The following is a 23985-nucleotide window of genomic DNA, read 5'->3' as shown; positions in this document are numbered from 1 at the left end:
GGAGGTTATGGGGACGTCCTTTGGTAGATCTGCTCAGGCAGCCCCATTTCGAAAGGTACCTCAAAACTTCCCCGCTCTGAGTCTAACTGCATTCAGACTATCAGCCGACAACAAGGATCTTCACGATCTCTTGAGATCCTTTGAGACTGTCAAGGTACCTCATTCCAGGACGCCTCCCTGGAACCTGGATGTCGTTCTAAAATTTTTTATGTCAGATACCTTCGAGCCTCTTTCTTCGGCGTCTCTCAAGAATGTGACAAGGAAGGTTATTTTCCTAACTGCTCTGGCTACGGCGAAGAGAGTTAGTGAACTTCAGGCTATCAATAATCATGTAGGTTTTAGAGGCCATAATGCAGTATGTTCTCTAAGCCCTATGTTCTTGCTAAAAACGAACCCGTCTACCCCTTGGCCCAGGACCTTGAGATTAAGGGTATGACGGAAATTCTCGGACAAGAACCAGAAAGAGTCCTGTGTCCTGTCAGGGCTCTCAAATTTTATTTGCAGAAGACTCAGGAAAGTCGAGGTCCTTCGGACAGTCTGTGGTGCTCTGTCAAGAGGCCGGATTTGCCTCTTTCTAAGAATGCACTGGCGTTCTTTTTTAGAAGCACCATTTTAGACGCACTTTCCGATGTTCAAGACAGTGACTTGAGTCTTTTGAAAGTTAAGGCTCACGAAGTTAGAGCCATTGCAACCTCGGTGGCTTTCCAGAAGAACATGTCCCTTAGCGATCTTCTGGGTACCACCTTCTGGCGAAGCAATTCGGTGTTCGCTTCACATTACTTGCGGGACGTGAAGACGACATATGAAGACTGCTATTCGCTAGGACCATACGTTTCCGCACTCCAGATCGGCCCCATAACACTTCTAGGCCTGGACCTCTGTCGGACTCCCAGGACCAGGGAGAGGGCAAGTCGAAAGCCGCAAGAGGGTTACGGGGGCTTCCCACCAATCTGGCGTCCCTTCGGCAGGACCTGTTGTCGCTTCTGCAGACACAGTGTTGCGGGCAGAGAGCGATACTCATCCTATCCTTTAGAGGTTAGGAAGTATATTTTAATCTTGATTTTGTTTTTTTTTTTACGTCAGATCGGTCCCATAACGCTTCTAGGCCTGGACCTCTGTCGGACTCCCAGGACCAGGGAGAGGCATGTCGAAAGCCGCAAGAGGGTTACGGGGCTTCCCCGATCTGGCGTCCCTTCGGCAGGACCTGTTGACGCTCTCGGTCAGGTGGTTGGTCGTTGCTCCTTTTGCCCTCACAGTATGACCTTATGATCTAGTCCCATTGTGGTCACGCCCCCGTGGACAGATCATCTAGAACTCACCAGCTATATAGGTCACTACCTTGCTGGAGACTCTAGTAAAGCAGAAGCAGGCTTGGGTGACAGTAATCACAAAGTCAGCTATGCTAACATAGGCCTGGACCTCTGTCGGACTCCCAGGACCAGGGAGAGGGCATGTCGAAAGCTGTAAGTTGGTTACGGGGGCTTCCCACCAATCTGGCGTCCCTTCGGCAGGTCCTGTTGACGCTCTCGGTCAGGTGGTTGGTCGTTGCTCCTTTTGCTCTCACAGTATGGCCTTATGATCTAGTCCCATTGTGGTCACGCCCCCGTGGACAGATCATCTAGAACTCACCGGCTATATAGGTCACTACCTTGCTGGAGACTCTAGTAAAGCAGAAGCAGGCTTGGGTGACAGTAATCACGAAGTCAGCTATGCTAACAAGTAAGGAACCAAGGCGTCAATCGCCTACATATATTTGTTTCCTAAATCCTATTCTGTCTCTTCCCACCTCCAATGGTGGGATTCAGCTATATATATATCTGACAGGTAAGTCGCATGAACAAAATTATATTTTAATGATAAAATAAAGTTTGTTCATACTTACCTGGCAGATATATATAATCATAGTGCCCACCCACCTCCCCTCAGGAGACAGTGGCACTAGAAAATCTGAATAGAAAATGGGAATGGTTCCTGATACCCGCCTCCCAGTGGCGGGAATGGGTACTAACCACCTGGCCCACTCGTGTGCGAGTTTTGGAATTCTGTCGGACTTGGAGAATACAGCTATATATATATCTGCCAGGTAAGTATGAACAAACTTTATTTTATCATTAAAATATCATATTATTCCCTTTTACTTATAAAAAGACTGCAAAAAATGTTGTAAAGTAATTGTATTTGATAGTTTTTATTTACTCTTGTAAAGTAATTCTCTCTCTCTCTCTCTCTCTCTCTCTCTCTCTCTCTCTCTCTCTCTCTCTCTCTCTCTCTCTCTCTCTCTCTCTCTCTCTCTCTGACAAAGGCAAAGTGATGTGTGTTTGTGTGTACTTATCATTAAACTTTAATTTTTTATTTGTATCTCAGTCAACAATACATACTGCTTGATACCTACGCCTATCCTGGAATTATAAAAGATTCCCAAGTCCATTCTACATTCATATAACTTCCGTAAATTTTTTTTCTTTCTCCATTTTATTCTCTCATAAGAAAGCTAGTGAGATACATATTGTGGTAAAGAATAAAGTTTTTTTGTATTTTGATAATATTCCACAAGCAAAAGAACGTTTGGTAGCATATATTAAATGCCAAAGGGTATGGTGAGAGTAATCATAATTATAGCCTACCTGTGGGGATGATATAACAATAGGATTTGGTGACCCCTTCGCGGTCCCCCAGAGGACCGCGGACCCCAGTTTGAGAACCATTGATCTAAGTTGTTGCTACAATAGTCATAGAATATGAGGGAAGAGCAAATATCATACTCGGAACCAAGCATGCACAAGTTGGTTTAACAGGGAATTTCATTTTCCATGGAAATAATGAATGTACAGTTATTGGGGTCATGATGAAACAAAAGACCATTTATGGTATTCTACCAGAAACAGGTTTTCTAAAAGGAAACATTGATTAGGAAGTGTTTGCTTATTGGAGACTATTTTGCCAGTTCAAGTAAATCTTTCTGATTGTGAACTTTTTTCTACCCTTATCAGGTATCTCGACAAGTCCGAGGAAATTTCACAGATGAGGGGAATAAACAAGTGTGTGAATTTGTTCAGAGGGGCTTTGACCGTCACTTCTATTTCAATCCCAGTCGACTGAACAGCACGTAGGATAATGCATGTTGTATTTGCCCAGTTATATTCAAATTTTATAACTTGATAACTTACTAATGTGTTGTCTTGAGGTGGTGCTTCCCCACTAATACATACAAAATATTTTTTTTTGTGCTTCCATACTTATAAAGTATGAACAAGTTCCATGCTTATAAGCTTGCCAAATCTGAAAATGTGTTATATTGGCTTATGAATAATTTTCATATACTGTATTTACGAATGAATGGTAAGTCATTTAACAAATTCACAGTATCTTTTTGGTTCACCTTGGATTAGGTCAACCGCATGCTTAAATAGTATGTGTGTATTGTCTCATAGCCTTACATATTTTTGTATGATCTTTGAAACTTGGGAATTACCATAGCCTGTGATTAAAATAGATGCTCAAGTCCCTTACTCTTAAGTCTGAATTAAAAAAACAGTTCTTTCTTGTATATGTAGGTCTTATGTAAGTGATTTGTGTTAGTAGATGCATGTATCCTAGTTGTAGCAATATGTAAGTTAGTTTACATTTTTTTTACTAGGAAACTTCTTACTTTTAGTTAGATACAAAAATTAAAGCTCAATTAAGTAATTTGCATTGTTGATAGTCATGAAGAATATCCTTGATATAGATGTATAATAATTTTAAGATACAGTATAACCTCACTGATCTTATCATTGATAACCAAGAAACATGGGCAGTTATACAAAATCTGGAGTTAGCAATGTTTTTATGGCATAATTACAAAAAGCTGGAAAAGGGAAAATTGGTAACTGTAAACTCTTAATTCATATGTAAACTGATTTATGTAGAGTGCATGAAACAGCACTAAAATGGTTGTTACAAATAGATTAAAAGCTTGGAAGTTGTATCATAGTATGGGAAAAAAATTGTTGTAGTCTAAAAGCCTAGGTACAATTTACTGATAATATGCAATTATATAGACAGAAAAAGACACTTGGTTAGGAATACAGCACAATTGATTATTTTTTTATATTTCTTGCATTGCTATCATGTTGCTGACATAAGATAGGAGAGAGAGAGAGAGAGAGAGAGAGAGAGAGAGAGAGAGAGAGAGAGAGAGAGAGAGAGTGTATCATATGAATGATTTCACCTCAGGGGTGCAGATTTATGGAAATGCATTTGGTGCTTTCTTTCTCCTGTTCAACAGATGTATTTCACAGTTAGAATGTGAGAGACTGAGTGTTTGATTGATTTATGGTTACAAAAAATAAAGTTGCTGTGACAGTTTTAGTAACCATAAATCAATCAGTCAAGCTCTCACACATTAACTGTGATCCACATCTGTTGAACAACTATTAGGTACATAATTCACTATTTAGGTCATTAGAGGCACACTGGATTTTTTGGTAGAACAATCTTATCAACCCTCAGCATCCAGTTTGTAAGATGTACATATATTTTTATGTTTTTTTATGATACTTTTGTTTATTTAGAGATTTAAGTATAATTTAAACCCTTTTCATTCAGATACAGAAGTTTGACTGCTCTGTAGCATGAGATAGGCGTATGAAAAACATTACTCTTGGCCTCTAGGACACATGGGTAAATTTCTGAGACTTATTTTAGGAAAAAAATAGTGTCTTTGATACAAGGAAATATAATATATTGTAAAATAAAAGAAATGTTATAAAAAAATTAGTCAGGATAACTCCCTTGCTAAAGCTCTGACACATGCAAAAATACTTTCGTTTGTGCAGCAGCAACACCATAGATAAGGTATTGTAATAGAACAAGATGAAATTGAATTATTATCCAATAATATATTAATAAAATTATAGGTTTTCTTACTGTGCAGGATAAGTGAAAGAGAGAGGGGTAATTGCATGTTACATTACAGGCTCAAACAAGATCACTAGAGAAACACTCTTCGACATCATGTTTACATAATTATCTTTATTTTCTTCTTTTTACTGGTACATTTATGTTCATTTTTTTTATTGACGTCATGTTAGTACTTCATATTTTTTCCAAAAATGTCATTACCTATTCAACTGTACCTTGTTACAGAAAAGCACCTACATGCTGTTATAGAAGAGCAAATGAGTGAATGGTGTTGGTATGTAACTGTGTTTGTCTTGCTTATGGGGAGCTGACATAAACAGACATACATCACACAGTTTTAGTTTTTATACCAGTTTGAATTGTTGTACACACTTTGTTTTTCTTGAAGTAATTCATAATTCTGAGCTTACCTCACATATTAGGAGAAGGAATTGTATTTATATTTCTTTATTTAAAAAATATAACAGATTGCAACATATAATGAAGTATTATTATGGATAAGCAAAAGTCATGGTAAATAGATTTTTTTTATTGATCATTTTTGTGTACCACAGTAAATATTCATGAATGGTTTACTGGAATCTAAACTTCGTAAGTGAAAGAGAACCTTTTTTTTTTTTTTTTTTTTTGAAATCAGTAATGCAAATTATGAAATGTTTTCCAAGCAGAAAGATTTAACTATAAAAAGATTAATAATTTAGTATTTTAAGTGCTTCTTCATAGTTTCCTTTATAATTCTTCATTAGCTCATAATTGTTTTACTGTTGTAGAATAGACTGTGAGGGAAAGATCATTAAAAGTTTTGTGAAATTTAAACAAATTGGCATGTCAAAGCAGTCTCTCTCCCCCATAATCTGGGGTAAGGAGATGATAGGAGTAATTTAGAAAAGAATTGAATAGTACATGAAGCCTTGGATTGCCCAGATGTCAACCTTTCTTTCTAAATGGGGAGTACTTGGGAATCCATAGGTTTTCTAACCATAGGGTCATTACCAAACAGATGATGTTTCATTTTCTGTTTTATTTAGGCTTTGTTGTTAACACTGAATACAAAATACAGTGATTAACGGCCCAGTGCGCCGTACAGCAAACCGCCTGAACACCACTTGCGTAGAGAGTTGGGGTGTCATAAGGGGTAGAGCAGCGAGCAATCCCAAATAAGCTGCGATCTTCTTAGACATACTTCCCCAAGATTAAGTGTTGTACTTATTTTCTAGTCAATTTAGACCAAAAATAATTATTTTAGCTAGTTACTCATTCCAAAATAAACATCTTTTATCTGTGATGAGATCAGTTTTACTGTGATTGTGATTATGTGAAATATGAATTCGTCTTTATACACTTTCAGATTTTCTTCCAATCTTGAGTTATATAGATGCTATCAGTTTGTTAGTTATGTCACTTCTATTATCATGTGCTGTAGGCATGTCACATTCGATTACTCTTTTATGGAAGACTGTTTACACTTTCAGTAAGAGTTCTTGTTCTATAGGGGGACACAAAACCCAACTAACAGCATTAAACAAGTACAGTATTATGAAATAAAAGTTATCAAGGGTACAGTATTACATAAGAAATTTTTCCAGGATTCATTGATTTGTGATAGCTTTCCATCAAGTCCCATTGCCCCATCTTTTCTCTTTTGTTCAGTTGTTTAATAATATTGTTGGCATACCTTCTGTCTAGATTATAAACTAGCTATTGCATAGATAGCAGTAGGTTATGGCAAAGGTGCATATTTTTCTTCACAGATTAGAATAGTTATGAGAACCTGAAATTCTGTTTCATATTCATAGCATACCAAATTTTGTATTAAGTTAATCATGTACTTTAGGTGTATTTATTGTTTTTATATAAGTAACTTGCCAAGTAATTACAGTGCTATAGTTTATTAACCGGCAGCCAAAAATTTTGAAATTCGTGGGTTCTGCTGTTTTGTTTGGCTAGGTGACTAACCCCGCCCACTTTCGGGGTAAGAGAGGAACAACTAGCAAAAGTATTCAATTTATTTTTGCCGGCTAATGGCTGTACACCAGCTTTTAGCAGCGGCTCTGATTTTGGAATTTGTCTTTCTTATTGATTTCTTATCATATTTGATGAAGTATTCTTGCTCTGATAGCCTTTCAGCTTTATTAGATAGAGTTAGACTGTTTTTTGACCTTTATTATGATTCTCTTTATAAAGACTTTCCTTATTTACCGATTGCGACTTCAGTTGACTTGTTTTTTCCTTTGGCTAAGGAATCTCACGATTCACATTCTATCTGCACAGATTGTAGGGGACAAATTTGTTCAGAAGACTTACGATGTTATGGATGTGTAGACTGGGGCAGTAAGAAGTGGAAGACTTTAAGATCTCATTTAAACAAACTGGCTAGAGATAAAAAGAGAAAAGCGGCAGCCAGACGGATTAGTAAGTCTTTAGCTAGTCAAGGATCTCCTGTTGATCATGATATTGATAATGCTAAAGTCACGATTGACGTTTCTGTAATTTCTGTTGATCCCGTACCCAGTTCTGCTATGCAACCCACTCCTTTACCCGGCTCTCTTGCTTTGGAACCCAACACCATTGCCAGCCTTGAGTGTAAAATTGATAAAAGGTTCGAATTGATTATTGAATCTGTTGCTCAGTTAGCCTCTTTGGTTAAGGTCCTTATGGACAATAAGAGTGATTCAGAGCACCCTGTTACTTATAGTGCCAGTTCAGTGTTGGTGGAGCGCCCGATTGCACCTAGTGTCTGTGATGTGTTGGTGGAGGAGGTGGCTGCCCTTCCTGCCAATTCTCCTAGGCAGAGGTTAATGTCATACTCCCCTAAACCTGGGAGGAGTCAAACTGGTAGCCCAAGGGAGGTTGGTGGGGTCTGCCAACCGGTAGTTGCCCCCTCGGTTGAACCTGTTGTTGAATCCCAAGTTGCAGCCAAATGCCGCTGGAAAGGTGTATCCCTCGACTTGCATTGTCTTTCATCTAGCTCAGATGATGATTCTCCCAGATGCCAATGGCGTTTTGTGGATGAATCACGCCCCTTGAAAAGGTGTGCGGGTGATGTGTCTCATTCTCCTCACTGGGACAGTCCAGAATGTTTTCCTTCTGTTCCTCCCTTAGTAGAGAGTCGGAGAGCGGCTTCCAAGTATCCTGCTTCTCGTAAGCGGTCTTCGTCTAAGGCGTCTTCTGAGCGTCCTCTTGCACCCAAGACTTCTCTGTTTTATATATACTTATCAAGTAATTACTTGATTGGAGCCCTCCCTCCTCCCCTCACATGAACATTATGGCACAAACAAATTGAATACTTTTGCTAGTAGTTCCTCTTTTACCCCGGAAGTGGGCGGGATTAGTCACCTAGCCAAACAAAATAGCTCAACCCACAAATTTCAAAATTTTTAGCTGCTGGTTAATAGAAACTATAGCAATATAATTACTTGGTAAGTATATATAAAACTATTTTATCATAAAAATATCATTTTTGTAAGTCAAAATGTCATAGCTCAGGTTGATTGCTATCTAAAACTAGACTTGTAGTGGATAGTTTTAATTTTCAACCCTTGTAGCAAAAGGTACTTGCTCTTAGATATTGAATTTGATGCTCATAATATTTTCTTATTGACCTTAGTACAGGCAGTCCCTGGTTATTGGCAGGGTTCTGTTTCTGAGGGTGTGATGATAACCGAAAATCGGCAATTTTGGGGGGTTATCGGCGCCGAAAAGCGCCGATTTTCAGTCATCGGCACCTCTGTTAGGTATGTATCGGCGCCAATACCCAATTACTGGCACCGATAAGCAGAAATCGGCGATTTTCGCCGCTAGATAAGTTCCATAAAACCAGATCGCTGTTAACCGAGCCCGCCGTTAACTGGGGACTGCCTGTATTTATTTCTTGAATTTTCTCTAGGGATAGATAAATTAAAAATTAGGAATCTTCTCAACAGCAATGCATGGGACTTCAAGTTGTTCTTTAGAATGTAGACTGCTGTAAAAGAATATCTATTCGTTGTTTTGCATGCAAAATGCTGCTCTTGCATTCATTACTTGGAATGCTTCTTTGCTTTATTTTGCTTGATGCAATTTTATCTTGATAGGTAGGAAAGACACATTTTAAGGGCAAACTTTGATTTTCCAACCCCCTCTCCCACATTATTTTTGGAATGTGAGCGAACTACTTCTTTATCACTATCTTTTCAGTTTCACTTAAAGACTTAATCTTTTAGTATTATTAAGAGTTGTTGGTTGTGGGTTTTTCTTAAAGCAATTTTCCCTGACTTGCATCTCTTTGTTATTCCTACATTGCAACTTTTAATTATTGAATTATTTGGGACTGTGTAAAGCATTTCAATATTTACATTGTCAATATTAAACCTGCTCTGTTTTAATTATTCTGTAACTTTTAGCTTCAATCTGTGTCCATACAAAGCTCAGAACTCTTATTTTATTTATGCAGTAGCAGCTGGGTATAGAGCTGTTAGCTCAGAGTTAAGTCATTTCATGGATGAAAGAAAACTTTCTGAGTCACTCTCATAGGCTAGTATTTCTGCCACTAAAAGGATCCTTCTCACTATGTCACAGACCTCATTTGGAGTTCGCAGTGCTAAGAGAAAGTCATTCATATTAGTAATACAAATTTTTCACTTTTGTTCTAAACATTCTGTATAAAATTTGTTGTGCTTATGATCATCAGTAGATGTCAGCTGTATATTGCTGAAGTCAAGGGAAACAATAGGTGGTGCAGTAAGGTAAGGTAAGCATTGCCGTATTTTAATTTCTAATTGGTTACTGCCCCTTGGGCATTTGTTCTTGTGGTAGGGGTAACATTTTGGTTTTAGGTAGTTTTGTGTTTGTAATAGATACCAAAATTAGTTTTGTACCAGCCTACATTTTAGCAGTCAATGAATTAAATTCTTTGTAGAATATAGGACATTATTGACAAAGATTGTTATTCCTTACATGCTTTATGTAGAGCAAGGGATTCAAAGAAAATGACTGTTTAGTGTACTGAATATTCCACAAGGAATAAAGCGGTCAGAGGTAGGTGCGAATATAGGGAGTACCTTTGCAGGCAGGAAGATGGGAAATAACCAAATTATGAGATCTCTTCAGCTTGAGAGAGGAAGTTCTCAAAACTATATTCAGTGTGCCTTTTTCCTGTGGGAATGAAGAGTTTGTTTTTAGCTAAAATTTCCCTTGTTTCTAAGAACAAACAATTAATTACTGTATTCTCAAGTATGCCATCATTCCTCTTCTCTATCTTTTAGAGGCCCCAGAAGGATGGGGGCTCTACAGTAGAGGCACTTGTAGTGAGCAATGAGTAGCTTTGTTGATAACAGTATTACAATAGATGCCAGCAATGCAGTTAGCCTAATTACTCAAATACGTAAGAGACAACATTCATGAAGGAGAATGCAGGGGAACATATACTACAAAGTCTTGGTTGCAGTGATAGAGTATCCCGTTGGCAGGAGTGGATACCTGGGAGTTCTTATCACAGCAAGAGCTGAAGACCACAGATGGATTGGAACAGAGTAAGGAGATAACACAAACCCATCCAGTACCAAACAAGCAAGACTTGTCACTTTCAGGGCTAGATTGTAGGTGCATATACCAAGCAGTTATGAGATTAAACTCACTTGAAGGATCATATTCTCACTATGGACACCATCCTCAGTCAGGGTAGGAGACCATAGAATTTGAGGACACAATCATAGCCTAAATAAATCAGACACCAGCAGCACTGAATACTTGATATAACGAAATACCAAAGAAAGGAAGCACTTGACGTAAAGAAAGGAAGCATTTGACTTGGTATGAACCTCCAAAGGGGTATGACAGTGAATAAGACAGACCACATAAACTAGCAAGGACACAAGGGAAAGAACAAGGAATTGAACTCATTACCTCTCCTTAAGAAGTTGTAAGGTGGTGGTATATTTTTCCGTATGTGTCCATCTGTCAAGCCAGCAGATTTTGATGAATGAAAATATTTGTATCATATTTATTGATAGATTTTAACTACTCTTCAGTGATAATGAAGTGCACCAAGTTTGACTTTCAAAGGTCAAAGTCCCTCATATTTTTTTAGCTTTAAATGCTTCATTGTGGCATTCTTTTCATATTGGTAAATTATAATTATAATTCCTTAATTATATTTTCCCTAAAACTGTATTCATTATTAGCAAGTTTGACCTTCAAAGGCTAAGGCCATAGATTTCAAGTACTTCGTAGCCAGCTACATATTTGTGATAAAAATTAAGTAAGTTTACCAGTTTTGACCCTTTTTAATCAAAGATCAAGCTTTAAAAGCTAGCTGTAAATTTTTGTACCCATTTCTTATTGATAAATTAAATGTAATTCTGTAACAAATAAGTTTAGATTTGAGTTTTGAAATACAGAAGCTAAGATCTTAATTATCAGTTGTTCAATGCTTCATTGCCAAATATTCATGACATTCATTTTCTTATTAATAAAATATAAAACAATGAATTTAAAATATGTTCACCAATAAATTATAATAGTAAATTTAAAATGTGTTCACAAGTTATGAATTTCATGATTGAGGTAACATTTTTGGTGATTTAAATGCTTCATAGACTACTACATAATGCAATATCCTTTTCATATTTACTGAATATATCAGTAATTCCCAAATGATGAAATTTACAAGATTTGATCCTTAAAAGTCAGAGGTCAGAGTCACAACAAGTAACAAACAAATCCTTTGAGCAAGTCATATGAGTCTTAGAGATGTGATGACATTAAAGTTATGTCTTTCCATGTGCCTCTTAAGGCTTTTGTTCAGCAAGTTACTGCCTTCCAGAAGATAGAAACTGACACACCCTACTCTATGCTGGAATTCAAGTAATTTTTACTCTTAATTACAATTATGGCCAAGTCTTTCAAGGCAGCCTAACTTCAGGTTGCTCCATTTCAGTCTTCTGCCCCAAAACTATTGTATGTAGGGATTATACAGTGATCTTTAGTTGGGAAGGCTTTTTGCAAGCTGTAAGAGGAATTGTAGAACCTCACCTGGACAGCTCACACAGTCAAAAATTATCCTTCATTGAATATATTGGAGCAAAAGTTTGTGATTTCTCTAGATTCTCAAGGATACCACTAAATTCCTGTTATTCCTTAAGGATACTAAAAATATTTTGTTGTAGCAAATAATTTTGTGAAAATTACAACTGAACCTAATGAGTTTAGAACTTGGGATTTCTTTACAAACATGAAGGGAAACAGAAATACAAATCATGAAACTTAAGAAATATCGAATTACATTATTTTATAATTGCAAGTCCCTAAGCTATGCTTCCTTTAAAGATTCATCCTATTAAGAGGCCCTCTCCTCTAGCTGTTGATTCTCACAATAGGGTGAGTGATGAATAATTTTCAGCTGAAATCATAAATACTAGAGGTTGGTCATCGGTGGGTGTCTGCTTAGTGCTTGTCTTGTAGCAAGAGCCAAGTCCCTGGTAAGGCCCTAAGATGTCACAGCGTATTTTACAATTACAGCTTTTCGGGAGTTGGCAGGTGGTGGTAGTGTTGATACATATGTACCCTATAAGAGAAGTTTTATCCCAGGGAAACTTAGTCAAAAGGCATACTACACTAAAGGTCTTTTATGAATACCGTCTAGTTAGAAAATAGATTTTTAGAGTTTATGCTCTATCTTGATTTTGGAATAGGTGCATTCAAGGTCTTTTAGAAAATCATGGATCATTCTTCAGTAGGTTAATTTGTTTCTTAGGTTGTTAAAGCTGGTTGGGAGAGCTTCCGTCCAAATTAGTTGCACTTTTTATTTTAGTTAGTTCCACACTATTTTATGAATATTATCCAGGAAGGTTGGAAATTACAAGTATGCTGGTGATTTCGTAACCCCATGTTTCATTTTGAATGGGTGCAATTTTATAGTAATTTCTGTGATGTGCAGTATTGTACAAATAAAGGCAGTAAAAAGTACTCTTCTGAGAGTGTGGCTCAATGTTTTCTTTTTTGGAAGAATGATTTAACTTATAGCTATTACTATTATGCCCATAACTGTAAAATAAGTCAAATAAGAGAGTTTATTTTAATAAATTATAAGTATATCAATATATCTTGATTCTTTATGGTTTTACTACATAAATAGTGCTTGACATCATTTCATATATACAGTACATAGCAAAAGATAATTTTTGCAAGAGTATTTGAGTTTTGATAGTTAATTTTTATGCATATTTTACTAATTGCCTGATAGTTTTACTAGCAGAGGCTAAAAGCTTACCTAAGCTAAAACCTTCACCCAGATGACAGTCAGGGTGAACCAGTAATAATTTAAGTGGCTTTTAAGTCCAAACTTTTTTATGACATATTTCTTAATCAGGAAATCCCTGTCAGTTTCACAGATAGATTCATGATTTTCCTATAAGTTAAATGTTGTGCCTAACACTGAACTCTTGAGGTATCTTATCTTCACCCTGATTGTTGTCTAACTTAGATTTAGCATATATGATATGAGGTTCTTAAAAACTAAGCTTTTAAATGTCTGTGCAGTGTTTATGTATTAATTCTATAACCATAATGGACTAAGCACCTGCATTTGTTATAAAATTGTAATACTAATCAACAATAAAGATATTTTGCATGCTATTTTCCTTTGACTTGTGGAATTTTATTTCATAAAATGGTGGCTCAGGGTTTTTCATCCAAATACCTGTATCCAAATTAACAGTATTATTATAATGGCTGATAGATTTTGCAGTGTTCTGTTGTTTTATTAGTAGGGTATTAATTTTTCTTTAAAAGGATATAGTGCATTTATTATATTTCTCTGTGATACAGGTAGGTGGATCTCCTTACTGTTTAGCCAGATTGTTTGTGGTTCACATAGTATTTTTACTCTATTCACAAACTTTAAACAAGTTAGAATGCTTGACACTGTACAGAAAAGTCCCATTTATTCGGAATACAGCTATCCAGAAATTTCAAGCAACCAGAATTAGGAAGTGAAAATTGAATATTCTATGTTGCAATATTCAACAGTTAGGCGTTCAGTTCGTCGTTTTCAAGTTTTTATAAATTATATGAAAAGTGTAGTTAAAGTATAAATATCAAATTGTTTATGATAGAGAAATAATACTTGCTTAATTTTCCAAAAGGGCCTGTATTATACACCTGTAATTCAAGATAAATTTGTACGTTTGGTAACATACACAGAGAATGGGAAAAAAATTTAAGTTGTCACTGATGCTTGTTTTTTGTACAGTAAAATAACATCAAAATGATGTGTGTAAAACTTAAGAATGGCAAGTCAAAGCGCAGAGTGAATATATCACAAACAGAGTGTTTGTGTATTTTACAATATAACAGTTTACAACCCACATGAGACTACAGAAATTTGTACATACCAGGTTTAGTGTAAAATTGTTACTCTACAAAGGACAGGCTCCATGGTCAGGATCTTGACAGATCTAGGCTGCCTTCTAACAAGAGATCAACCGTAGCTGTGAAACTAATGCTGAAACAGCAGTGAAGAACCAACTTTCCTAGAGACACTAGATGACAGATCTACATTTAACGAGTTTTGGCTGTCGGACAAAGATTGGGCTTGCTGATGGTGCAATGCACTCCAGTCCTCCAATAGGCAAACGAACTCTGTAACAGCTCAAAAAGCATTCCCAGGTAAACTGCCTGTGGGTCTGGCATCTCCAGGTTGACTTGCAGACCCACCGACACAATTCCAGAAGTTGTAGATGCCTCTTTAACTCCTTTGAAGAAGATAGAACTAACCCTTTGTCCATGTACTGACTAAGATGCAGGGCCAGGGTCTACCACGGCGAGAGTCCTGGTGAAGACCACAAGGGTAGTACACAGGCGGAAGCAAAGGATTAAGAATTAGAACACGTGCCACCTTATGAAGTGAAGGGACTTCCTGGAAAGTGGGTGAATGGGAATGTGTAAGTATGAATCCCTCAGGTCTGTAAAAGCAATAAAGTCCCTCCTTTAGACAGATTTCTTTAACAACTCTATATTCTATGGAGACATGCAGAAGAAAGTCAAATAAAAAAATGTTGACTCGGATGAAGGCAGTAATCAGTCTCCACACTCCAGGTGATCTTAGAACAAGGAAATGCCTACTATAAAACTGTGGAAACTCTGGTAAATCTCTGTAGTGGCACCCTTTTGCAGCATAGAGGCCCCTTCATCATGGCAAACCTAGCCTGTTTCACAGGATTGGAGAAATAGAGGTTAAAAGCAACTTGATGAAACAGGGATAGAGGACCCTCACTATTTGGCAACTGAAGAGGAGAACTCACAACACTCAGGACTCTGAAGGCAGCCCCAAACCTGGAGAGAAGAGGGCAAAAGGGGCTTATATACAACCTACCCTGGCAGGGGACTTAAAATTGGACTTGTCATGGCCTCTGCGACTAAAAGATTATCTGGAGCTATGAGTTTGGGAAACAGAGCAACACTGAAATGGAGAATATAGTTGTGTCCTCTAGGGCACATATGAAGCCTGATGTTGGTGTGATATTGCAAACCTTTGGCATTGCTTAGATGAAGATTGGAGATATGAAGACTGTTAAGAGGTGGAACAGGCACTAGATGACTAGGAAGTTTTAGCAATAAGTTAATAAGAGCTGCTTAGCGGCAGAGCTAGTTATCTTCTTCAATGTGCTTGTTCACTAAGTCCTCTTGAAAATGATCAGGAGTCAGGGGAGCCAAGGTGTAGAGTTAGTGAAACTCTGTAGCAGACAACAAACCAGAGGTCATGCAAAGCCAGATCCCTCTTCATCATGATATTATCCAAAGCTTTCAACACAGATGCAAGGGCAAAAGAGTGAACCAGGTGAGTGTTGCCCATGACCTTAGCAGGAGAACTGGATTATGACAGGGAACTAGAGTCACCAAGCACCCATTCTTGCTTGTTCAAGATTGAATTTCCTTACAGAAGTGCTTACAGTTGTGCATCTGCAATTTAATCCTTTTAATGAAGTGAGATCAGCAGGAGGCATGGGTGTCCTGGGTAGTAGCTTCCATTGCTAGCAGAGGGAGATGATCCTGTGAAGAATAGCCCTGAATCTTTTAGAACTTCCAGAGATGTTGACCAAGGAGATAATTACTTGAGCTCATAGTATGTTTTAGCCTTTACTGGAACAATGACCAGCCATACAGCATGATTTTTGTGAATATAGTCCAAGTGCTTAGCCAGTGGAGGCTCAAAAATCTTAGAGCCAGAAGCCATGTTGTCATTATTGTTATTGAAAGACTTAAGCTTCTAAGTACACTGGCTAAGGGTCATGAAGAATGTCATTCTGTGCATCTCCTCAGAAGAGTCTTCAACCAATAAAACCCACATGCTGAGAAGAATCAAATCTCACCTTTCCATGGTTTCAAGGAGAACCAGATGAACAAGAATGGGTGCTGAGTCTAGAGGAGTGAGGGATAAGGGAATGGGCTGAAGACATAGTCAGGCAGGTAATGCAGAAGACTTGAAGGAGGTAAAAAGGGTACCTACAGAGCACATGTTCATGAGCACCAAGTAAGGAACTAGTCAGAGGATGAGAAGACCACTAAAGGGGTGGGAGTAGGGGCTAACAGGAGCAGCAGCAGGATGTCTTTCAAACTGTTTTAATACTAGACACGAACTGTGAGAACAAAGCAAAGGAACTGCTAGTAATGTCGATTGTAAGAATCATTGACAAAGCTTGAGAAGGTAACTCCACAGCTGGAGGCACTAAAAGGGAGGTAGGAACAAGTCCAGACAAGTCAGACACCAAAGTGGATAATATAAACCTCTTGAGGTGGGTTGAGTGTCAGGGCAAGAGTCATGACAGCCAGATACTCAGGAGCAGGGTGCATCAAATAATATAAACCAGAGCAGGAGTGTGAGCCAAGGCTGCGAAAGCCTTGGAGGGCAATGAATTTAACTAGGCAGAAATGGCAGAATACAAGGGATTGTTAAAGATCTAGGAGCACCTGAATACTGTATTTGTAAGCTGTCACTTACATGGGCACATTAGCATATTGCAGAGCACATAAGCACACAGGAGAAGATGAGAAAATAGGAGTACAAGGAATAGGGGAAGATTCCAGAAGCAGATAGGTATGAAAATGGCTCCTCAAACAAAGACATCAAAGGAGCAGGAATGGCATTATCATGAAGCAACATTGCTACAGGAGAAGGAACAGACTCAGACATCAAGATTGGATGTGCAAGCATATGAGACAGCAACAGACTGTGTAAGGGAGTTAACAGTTGCTAGAAACTGATCTTGAAGTGCAGATGCAACCTCCAGCCTGAGCTGACTATGAATTCATCAGCAGAACAAAGAATTAGTGTTGAGAGTGAAGGCCCAGCCTGGGCAATTATCTGTAAAAGTTCAGTGGACAGTATGAAATTATAAAGCAAACATTTAGGTGAATAGACCCTTATTAGTAGTAGATGGGAGACCCTCAGAAGGTGATGTCTTTAAGGCGAGAATTCCTCTGAAAAAAAGACAATAGATGATGATATTAGAGAAGACCTACTTGTGTGTATGCAGCCCTCACAACATTTAAAGCAAGCATGGGGTCATGGTATGATGATACAGATCAGATGAATCACTAGCAAACAAAGCAGAATGTTGCTTGAAGGCACACCTTGTGTGTATTTTTGACAATGATTAAGAGGCCAGTCCACAAGTACATCGCAAGTTAGTTGAGGCAAACATTTAATCTTACATGAAGGTCACTGTAAACAGTGCTTGAATGCAGTAATTATGCATAATAAATGCCATATAGGAATCACTACCACTAAAGTGCACCTATGTCTAGATCATGAAAACAGTAACATCATAATTTGAGACAGCGTAGGTGAAATATTTAACTTCCTGCATGTATCATATAGATAGAACTGAAGATTAATAAGATTTTGTAAATTATTTAGCCTAGCCTTTGATATGGTAGTTTTGAAAATTCATGTTTGCATGAACAAAAAGACTAGGCTACTAGGCTAATGTCAGCCACCCAGAATTTCTAATTATCCAAAACCCCATGTCCCAAGGCTGTTGAATAACATGGATTTTACTGTATTTGTAGTGATCATAAATTCAACTGTTTCTGGATTGTGCCTTACATTGCTTTACGGATATCATAACACCTCCTCCTCATCTTTTATAGACTAAGTCATGTGTCCATACATAAAAGGCCCATGTAAGTGAAGGAAGTTTGTCTTAGTGCCACATAAAATTAGCTGTGCTTTATGGATTCTAGTAGATGATTTTTATTTTATAGCCGGTAATTAAATATGTAGAAGATACAGATTTTATTATATAAAAATTGAATGGGTTTTAGTAATGTTTAAATGAAATATGAGAAAATGGATGTTTTCTCTATGTACATTTTCCAAGTTCCAGATAAACATAATTTCTGGAAGAGCAAAATATCAAAAGCCAAGTTAGCTTAGAAGCTGACCTATACAATGTAAAACTTTTCTCTGAATTGGGATGATTTAAAAGCAAGTTTTACAATGCAAGATGTGCTGGTTTGAGATTCCCCAAGATGAAAAGAGACATTCCCTCAGCTCAGTGGAGCAATAACAGAAAAAAACCATCTTGTGGGTAAGAAGAGTATTAATATTATTATAACTCACTGTACCCATGCTTATCAAAAATGACCCAAAAATTAGTTTACGATTTAGTGCTTTGTGAATATTACTAAATTTAGGTAAAGGCAGAGAAAGCCTTGGGCCCTTGCTGTAAATAGAAGTTACAGGATAATAGATGTACCCAAATTTTAAACACAGTACAGTATATACTTACAGTGTACCCATACCATAAAGAGTACATTAATATGCTTAGCTGTGCAATGGACATCAGAATTAGCAATAAACCGTTTATGATTGAAAAGTTAATATGTTGAAGTTTTACCTTGCACAAAATTATCCCAGATAAATTCAACATGTTATTTTGATATTTCATTTTTGTTATTTTGCACTTTGAACATACCGCAATAAGTTCAAATGATTCAGCTTTAAAGTGACACTAAAATGAGTTTTTTGCCATAAATCTAATTTTACACAGATCCCTCAAAGAAAAATTTTACCTAGAGCAAACATGGTCAGTGAGTAAGGGGCCTACTGCAGTTAGGGGTTTTACACACTTGAGAAAGTATGGGCACACATTTGTCTTTTACATAATAGGATTATTATAGTTATTAAATATTACAAGCAGAACAGTGAGCCACCATTGTAACTCCTATAGCAAAGAAAAGGGTATAGAGAAGAACAAGGACAGGATCAGTATTTACACAAATTGTTGTTACTAAATTACCATGATCTGTGTTATAACTATTTCTCTTGTTGCAGTAATGTGTTCATACCATAAGCAAACAAGCTTTACCTAGGTATACTTTACACCCACTCTATACTTAATGACTTAATGATATTTCACAGTAACACCCAGGTAGAAAATTTACAGAATGACTATCTTGACCACTTATGACGTACTTTTGACAATTTCAGTTGCAGTTTGAAGTTTGCTATTGTAACGACTCTTCTGTGTCGCATGTTTTGTTTGTTTCATGTTCTGCTCTTATTATTTATTTTTTACGTATAGATTTTCTTTTTTCTCAATAGTGTCTTCACTATATACAAGTAGGTTTACTATTACAGTATACTTTTGTCTTGGTATGATTGTGTAATTAAAGTACTATTTCACTTCTCTTTTCCCTGTACTCAGGCAAAATAGAATGTAAAATATCTATATTTTCACTGAAATACCAATTGATATTTCCTCGTGTTTCACTGATGTGAATGTATTGTTGGATATTTCTTCAATTTCTCCTGTTTATATTTTATCTAATGTCAAGTCTCATGAACAGAGTAATGAACCCTGAGGTGAATGGCAAAGTGCTGGAACCACTAACCTAAAAAGACTGAAAATTAAAATGTCAGAAGCTTCATATCCAATTAACTTTGTTTTACTGTAAATGTACTGTCATATTTAATTTGCATTTTATGTTTATTTTTGTGTGTGGTTAATATTGATGACATTGTTTCCACTGAAAGTTCAAATGAATCTTAATTTAGAAATCAGTAAGGAATTAACACATTAAGACCATTTCATTGAGGTCATTTTTTCCCCATTCTGTCCATAGTTTGGATTTATGAAGTTCTTTCATATGCATAATAACATTTATATTAATAAATATGCATTGTATAATATTGTGAAGCATGGTAATCATAAAAAAGTAAAAGCTTGACAATACTTAATTTACCAGTTCATTAATACAAGAGGACAATTTGTATGGATGAAGTTCATTATTGTTAAGACAGGTAGGCTAACTTACTATCTTAAGAATGGCAACTGTGAGTTACATTCTGTGTTAAAGCTTACTGGTAAAGATATGTGAAACAGCAATTCCATTTTAAACTTGGGAATACAAGAATGTTTTATGTAACTGAATGTTCTAGGTTTGGTATTAATTATTATCAAAGATCTGTATTGCAGATTGTAAAAAATATTTTATTTTAAAAAGTATGTTTCGTAACGAATAACAAATTTTGTATGGTAGGTTTAAGTAAACTCTCAATCATAGTCTTGGCATAACAACTAGTTTTATGAGTGATGTGGTTTGTGGAGTCTTAACCATGCCATTAAGTGAAGAGTGGATGTATTGCTTTTGGCAGAAACATTAAACCAAATGATGGAGTGATTCTTGAAATTGTTGTTAGATTTTTCCCATTGGCATATCCTCTTGTCAGGTGGAAAGCTTCTTACTAACTATATCATCGAAAGTCATATTTAAGCTCGCATATAGGTATCCATTGCAGTTGAGATCAGGATGTCTTGTCCTTTTATTCTGGGTAGTAGCAAGGCAAAGAATGAGGCATATTTTATTATTTTTTTAAAGTCTTGTTATCAGGCAAGCATTAACTTGCAGGACACTTCAGTTGTTGGTCATTGCCCTTTGGGGAAGTAAAAATGGTATAACACATCCCCAAGCTGCGATTCATTTCTCTGTCTGGTTTATGCATGTAGGTTTAGATGTATAGAACAATCTTCTTCCTTTATTAAGCCCATAACTTGTTACAGTAATTATACCTCATGGTAATTTTTTGTCATAGAAGTCCATGCAGGCTTGCAAATGTGTTATGTCATTTGTTTTGTTGTCTCACTGTTGCTTTACTGATTATGAAACCTATTTACCCTGGACTTAAAAGGTATCCCTTCCTTTTAGGTAGACTTTGTTTTCCCCTGCCTACAGTGCTTAGGTAAAGTGCTGCTCTTGGTTTAAGGGGACCTCTAAGGGGGGCTGAAAGTTTGACACTCATACTGGAAGAAGGCTAGGTCCAGGAAACATATCAGCTTCTTGGACTTTTGAGTCAGACAGCCTGAGTGTAGCACAAACTACTTTGTCTCTGATTTTTTCCTACCCTACGGTCAGGTGGTTGTCTCACCTCCCAGACTTCCCAAGGTGAATAAAGAATGATTAATACCTCTTAACGCCTGCTACTCTTGAAATGAAAACTATTGGTGGCAGATGCTTATAATGTATCAAAATACCAAAACCTGATTGAATTATTAATTCTATTTATGATTTTAAAAATATAAGTTTCTTCATTTCTAAAATATTTATTTGGATCTCCAGTCATTCAGATTTCTGAATAGATATAATAAGCCTTTCTTTGAAGCAGTGACTGGTTTAAAATTAAAAATTTTTTGATTGTATGAAAATGTCCATCCAACTCTCTGAACTGCCTGACTAGTGGTATGCATAAGTAAAATAGAGAGGTTTGTATCTTTTATTAAATTTTTTTTTTTTATTTTGAACAGTGAAAGTACAACTCATGTCCAAGTACTTGAATTTTAATTCATGCTTGTGTGTTGTGACAGTAGGGCACCCAAATGCTTTTTTTTTTTTTTTACTAAAAGTGTATCCTTAAGAATTTTGCTCTAATGTTTGCTTTATTTTTTTTTACCCATAGCTTGCAATATTAATTATGGATGACTTTTTTGAGGTAAATATATAGGTTTTGTTACTGGTTGTTTTTAGAAGACAGATAAACGAGTTATAAAGACTTTAAGGTTGTTTTATGGACGAGGAGCTTTCTGGGCTTGAATTCAGTATTCTTTTTTTCTTAGCTAAATTATAAGGAATATGATTCATTTCATCACAACCCCATCAATCACACATATGCCCACATTTCTGGTGTCAGATATCCCCACAGTTAAATCTTTTGTCCAACAGACAGAAAAACAGTAATCTTGTGACACCTGAGATACCTTTCAGTGACCTTCCTTGCTTTCTTTGTCTTCAGCCCTGTCGTCCATAAGTCTACAGCATTGTTAACAGCATTGTCCAGAATTCCACAGCTCTTTTCCTCCCTGTAAGGCTGCCATTTTTCCATGATTTCGTAATATATTCTTTTCAAATCTTTGCTTCTCTCCTCCAGTAAATGATAAATGTTGAATTTCTACAACTTGAAAGGTGCTTTCAGTTGTTGGCATCTATTATGGGTAGTCACTTATTTATTTTATGAATCACACTTCTGTGCATTTGTTATATATTTGTGTGTGTGTCAGTGTTTTGCAAAGTTTTGTGCTCAGTAGTATGTCATCTTACGTTGTTAATTTGTTACAAGACTCAAATGGAAAACTTTTAATGCCTAACAATTTTAAACATTTGTCTATTGTAAGTGTGTATGTGTTTCCATGTGCCATGTAATAAGTGCGTAACAAGAATTGTACCAGTGTGTGTGTGTGTGTGTGTATTGCGTCATCATCATCATTGCCCTTCAATATCGCTGAATCTTTGTGCAAAAGACTTGAATGGAAGTGGATGGATATTAGCATGTCATTACATATGTATAAGATGAATAGTATTTTTAAGATTACAGTAATGCTTTCAGTTATCTTTGTTTCATAAAATTTAACAACTTAAATGCCTTGTAAAAAATAAACTTCAGTAGTGCATGTATACTGTACTGTCATTGAACTGTACAAGTACATTACATGTCCAGTATATCTAGTATAAATAGGACAGTTTCTAAAATTTTTTAAGGTTTTAAATAGTTTTATACATTATAGTATTTTATATAGTTGAACATTTATTTTATGTGTTTTATTACTTTTTGCTGACTGGCATACGGTTGCATAAATTGACATTGGTCAAATTTTATTTTTACCTAACTTTTATTAACAAAAACTAACACAAGTTGAAATTGATATTAATCAAAACACTTGAGGGGAGGTATGTCTGTAATTTTTTTTTCTCAAGTTTTATTGTCAGTTCCCTGGTAAATGTTTTGAGTGCTTACTGCCAGCTAGCTAATGACTTACTAACTAGTTAGTGCTGAGTGGTAGGTTTTCATTAAAAAGCTAACCTCCCACATTAGTTTCTTGACTATAATTTAAGTGAAAGGTACATTAACTATCCTTGCCACTGTTAATTTTTAAATTGTCTGACTGTCCCTTTTAGCATTAAGGATTTTTTTCATTACTTTGTTATTATTGAAGTTGTGACATGTCTGTCAGTCTGTTGCCCGTAATTGTTCCTTAACAGTTTGTATTTTCAGCTAGCTCAGTAATATGTGCTAATTCCTTTATATCACTTGTGTTCTGCTTATTAGAGGTTTTGTTTGTCACACTACCACTGTGTATGTTGTGTATACCAGTGGGCTTTTCCAATTGTATTTTTTTGTGACTCTTGTGATGTGTTTTGTATGGAGTGTTTAGTCTGCTGCTCTTTTTCTTTTGTCCCATCTCCAAGTAAGCAAGTAAAGGCCTTCAAAGTATTACTGTCATGCCTTCATGTCATCTCTTTCTTTTTCTGTTCCCACCCTGGGTCTGACCACCAATGATATGCCTGTGACTGAGGAAAACTCATACCTGCCCTGTTTGAAGGACAGACTTGTCTTTGATGTTGGATGTGCTTCTGAAGCACTTAAAAGTTGATGATTGACATGGCTATGACCATGTCCTCTAGCCACAACCTGAAGTGGCTGTACCAACATCTAAACTGCCTCTATCATAGTGAGTGCCCCCAGCTGTGAATGCTTGTGCAACATTGTAACAATGACCACACCACAGCACAGGCTTGAAGATATTTTGCTTCTAGGACCCTACTGTTGAC

General features: G+C 36.6%; 1 protein-coding gene across 3 annotated transcripts in view; it reads left to right on the top strand.

The window, feature by feature from the left end:
- Positions 1-23985, top strand: part of LOC136831280 (uncharacterized) — a 103608-nt gene that overhangs the window by 67237 nt on the left and 12386 nt on the right. For all 3 annotated transcript variants that reach the window (XM_067091390.1, XM_067091391.1, XM_067091389.1), the window contains exon 9: positions 2991-3106. In XM_067091390.1, coding sequence (XP_066947491.1) covers positions 2991-3106 — 116 coding nt within the window. The remainder of the gene's footprint in view (positions 1-2990; positions 3107-23985) is intronic.

This window comes from Macrobrachium rosenbergii, chromosome 48, assembly GCF_040412425.1.
Source record: "Macrobrachium rosenbergii isolate ZJJX-2024 chromosome 48, ASM4041242v1, whole genome shotgun sequence".
In the NCBI taxonomy this organism is placed as follows: domain Eukaryota; kingdom Metazoa; phylum Arthropoda; class Malacostraca; order Decapoda; family Palaemonidae; genus Macrobrachium; species Macrobrachium rosenbergii.
This window is presented reverse-complemented; position numbering and strand designations above follow the sequence as displayed.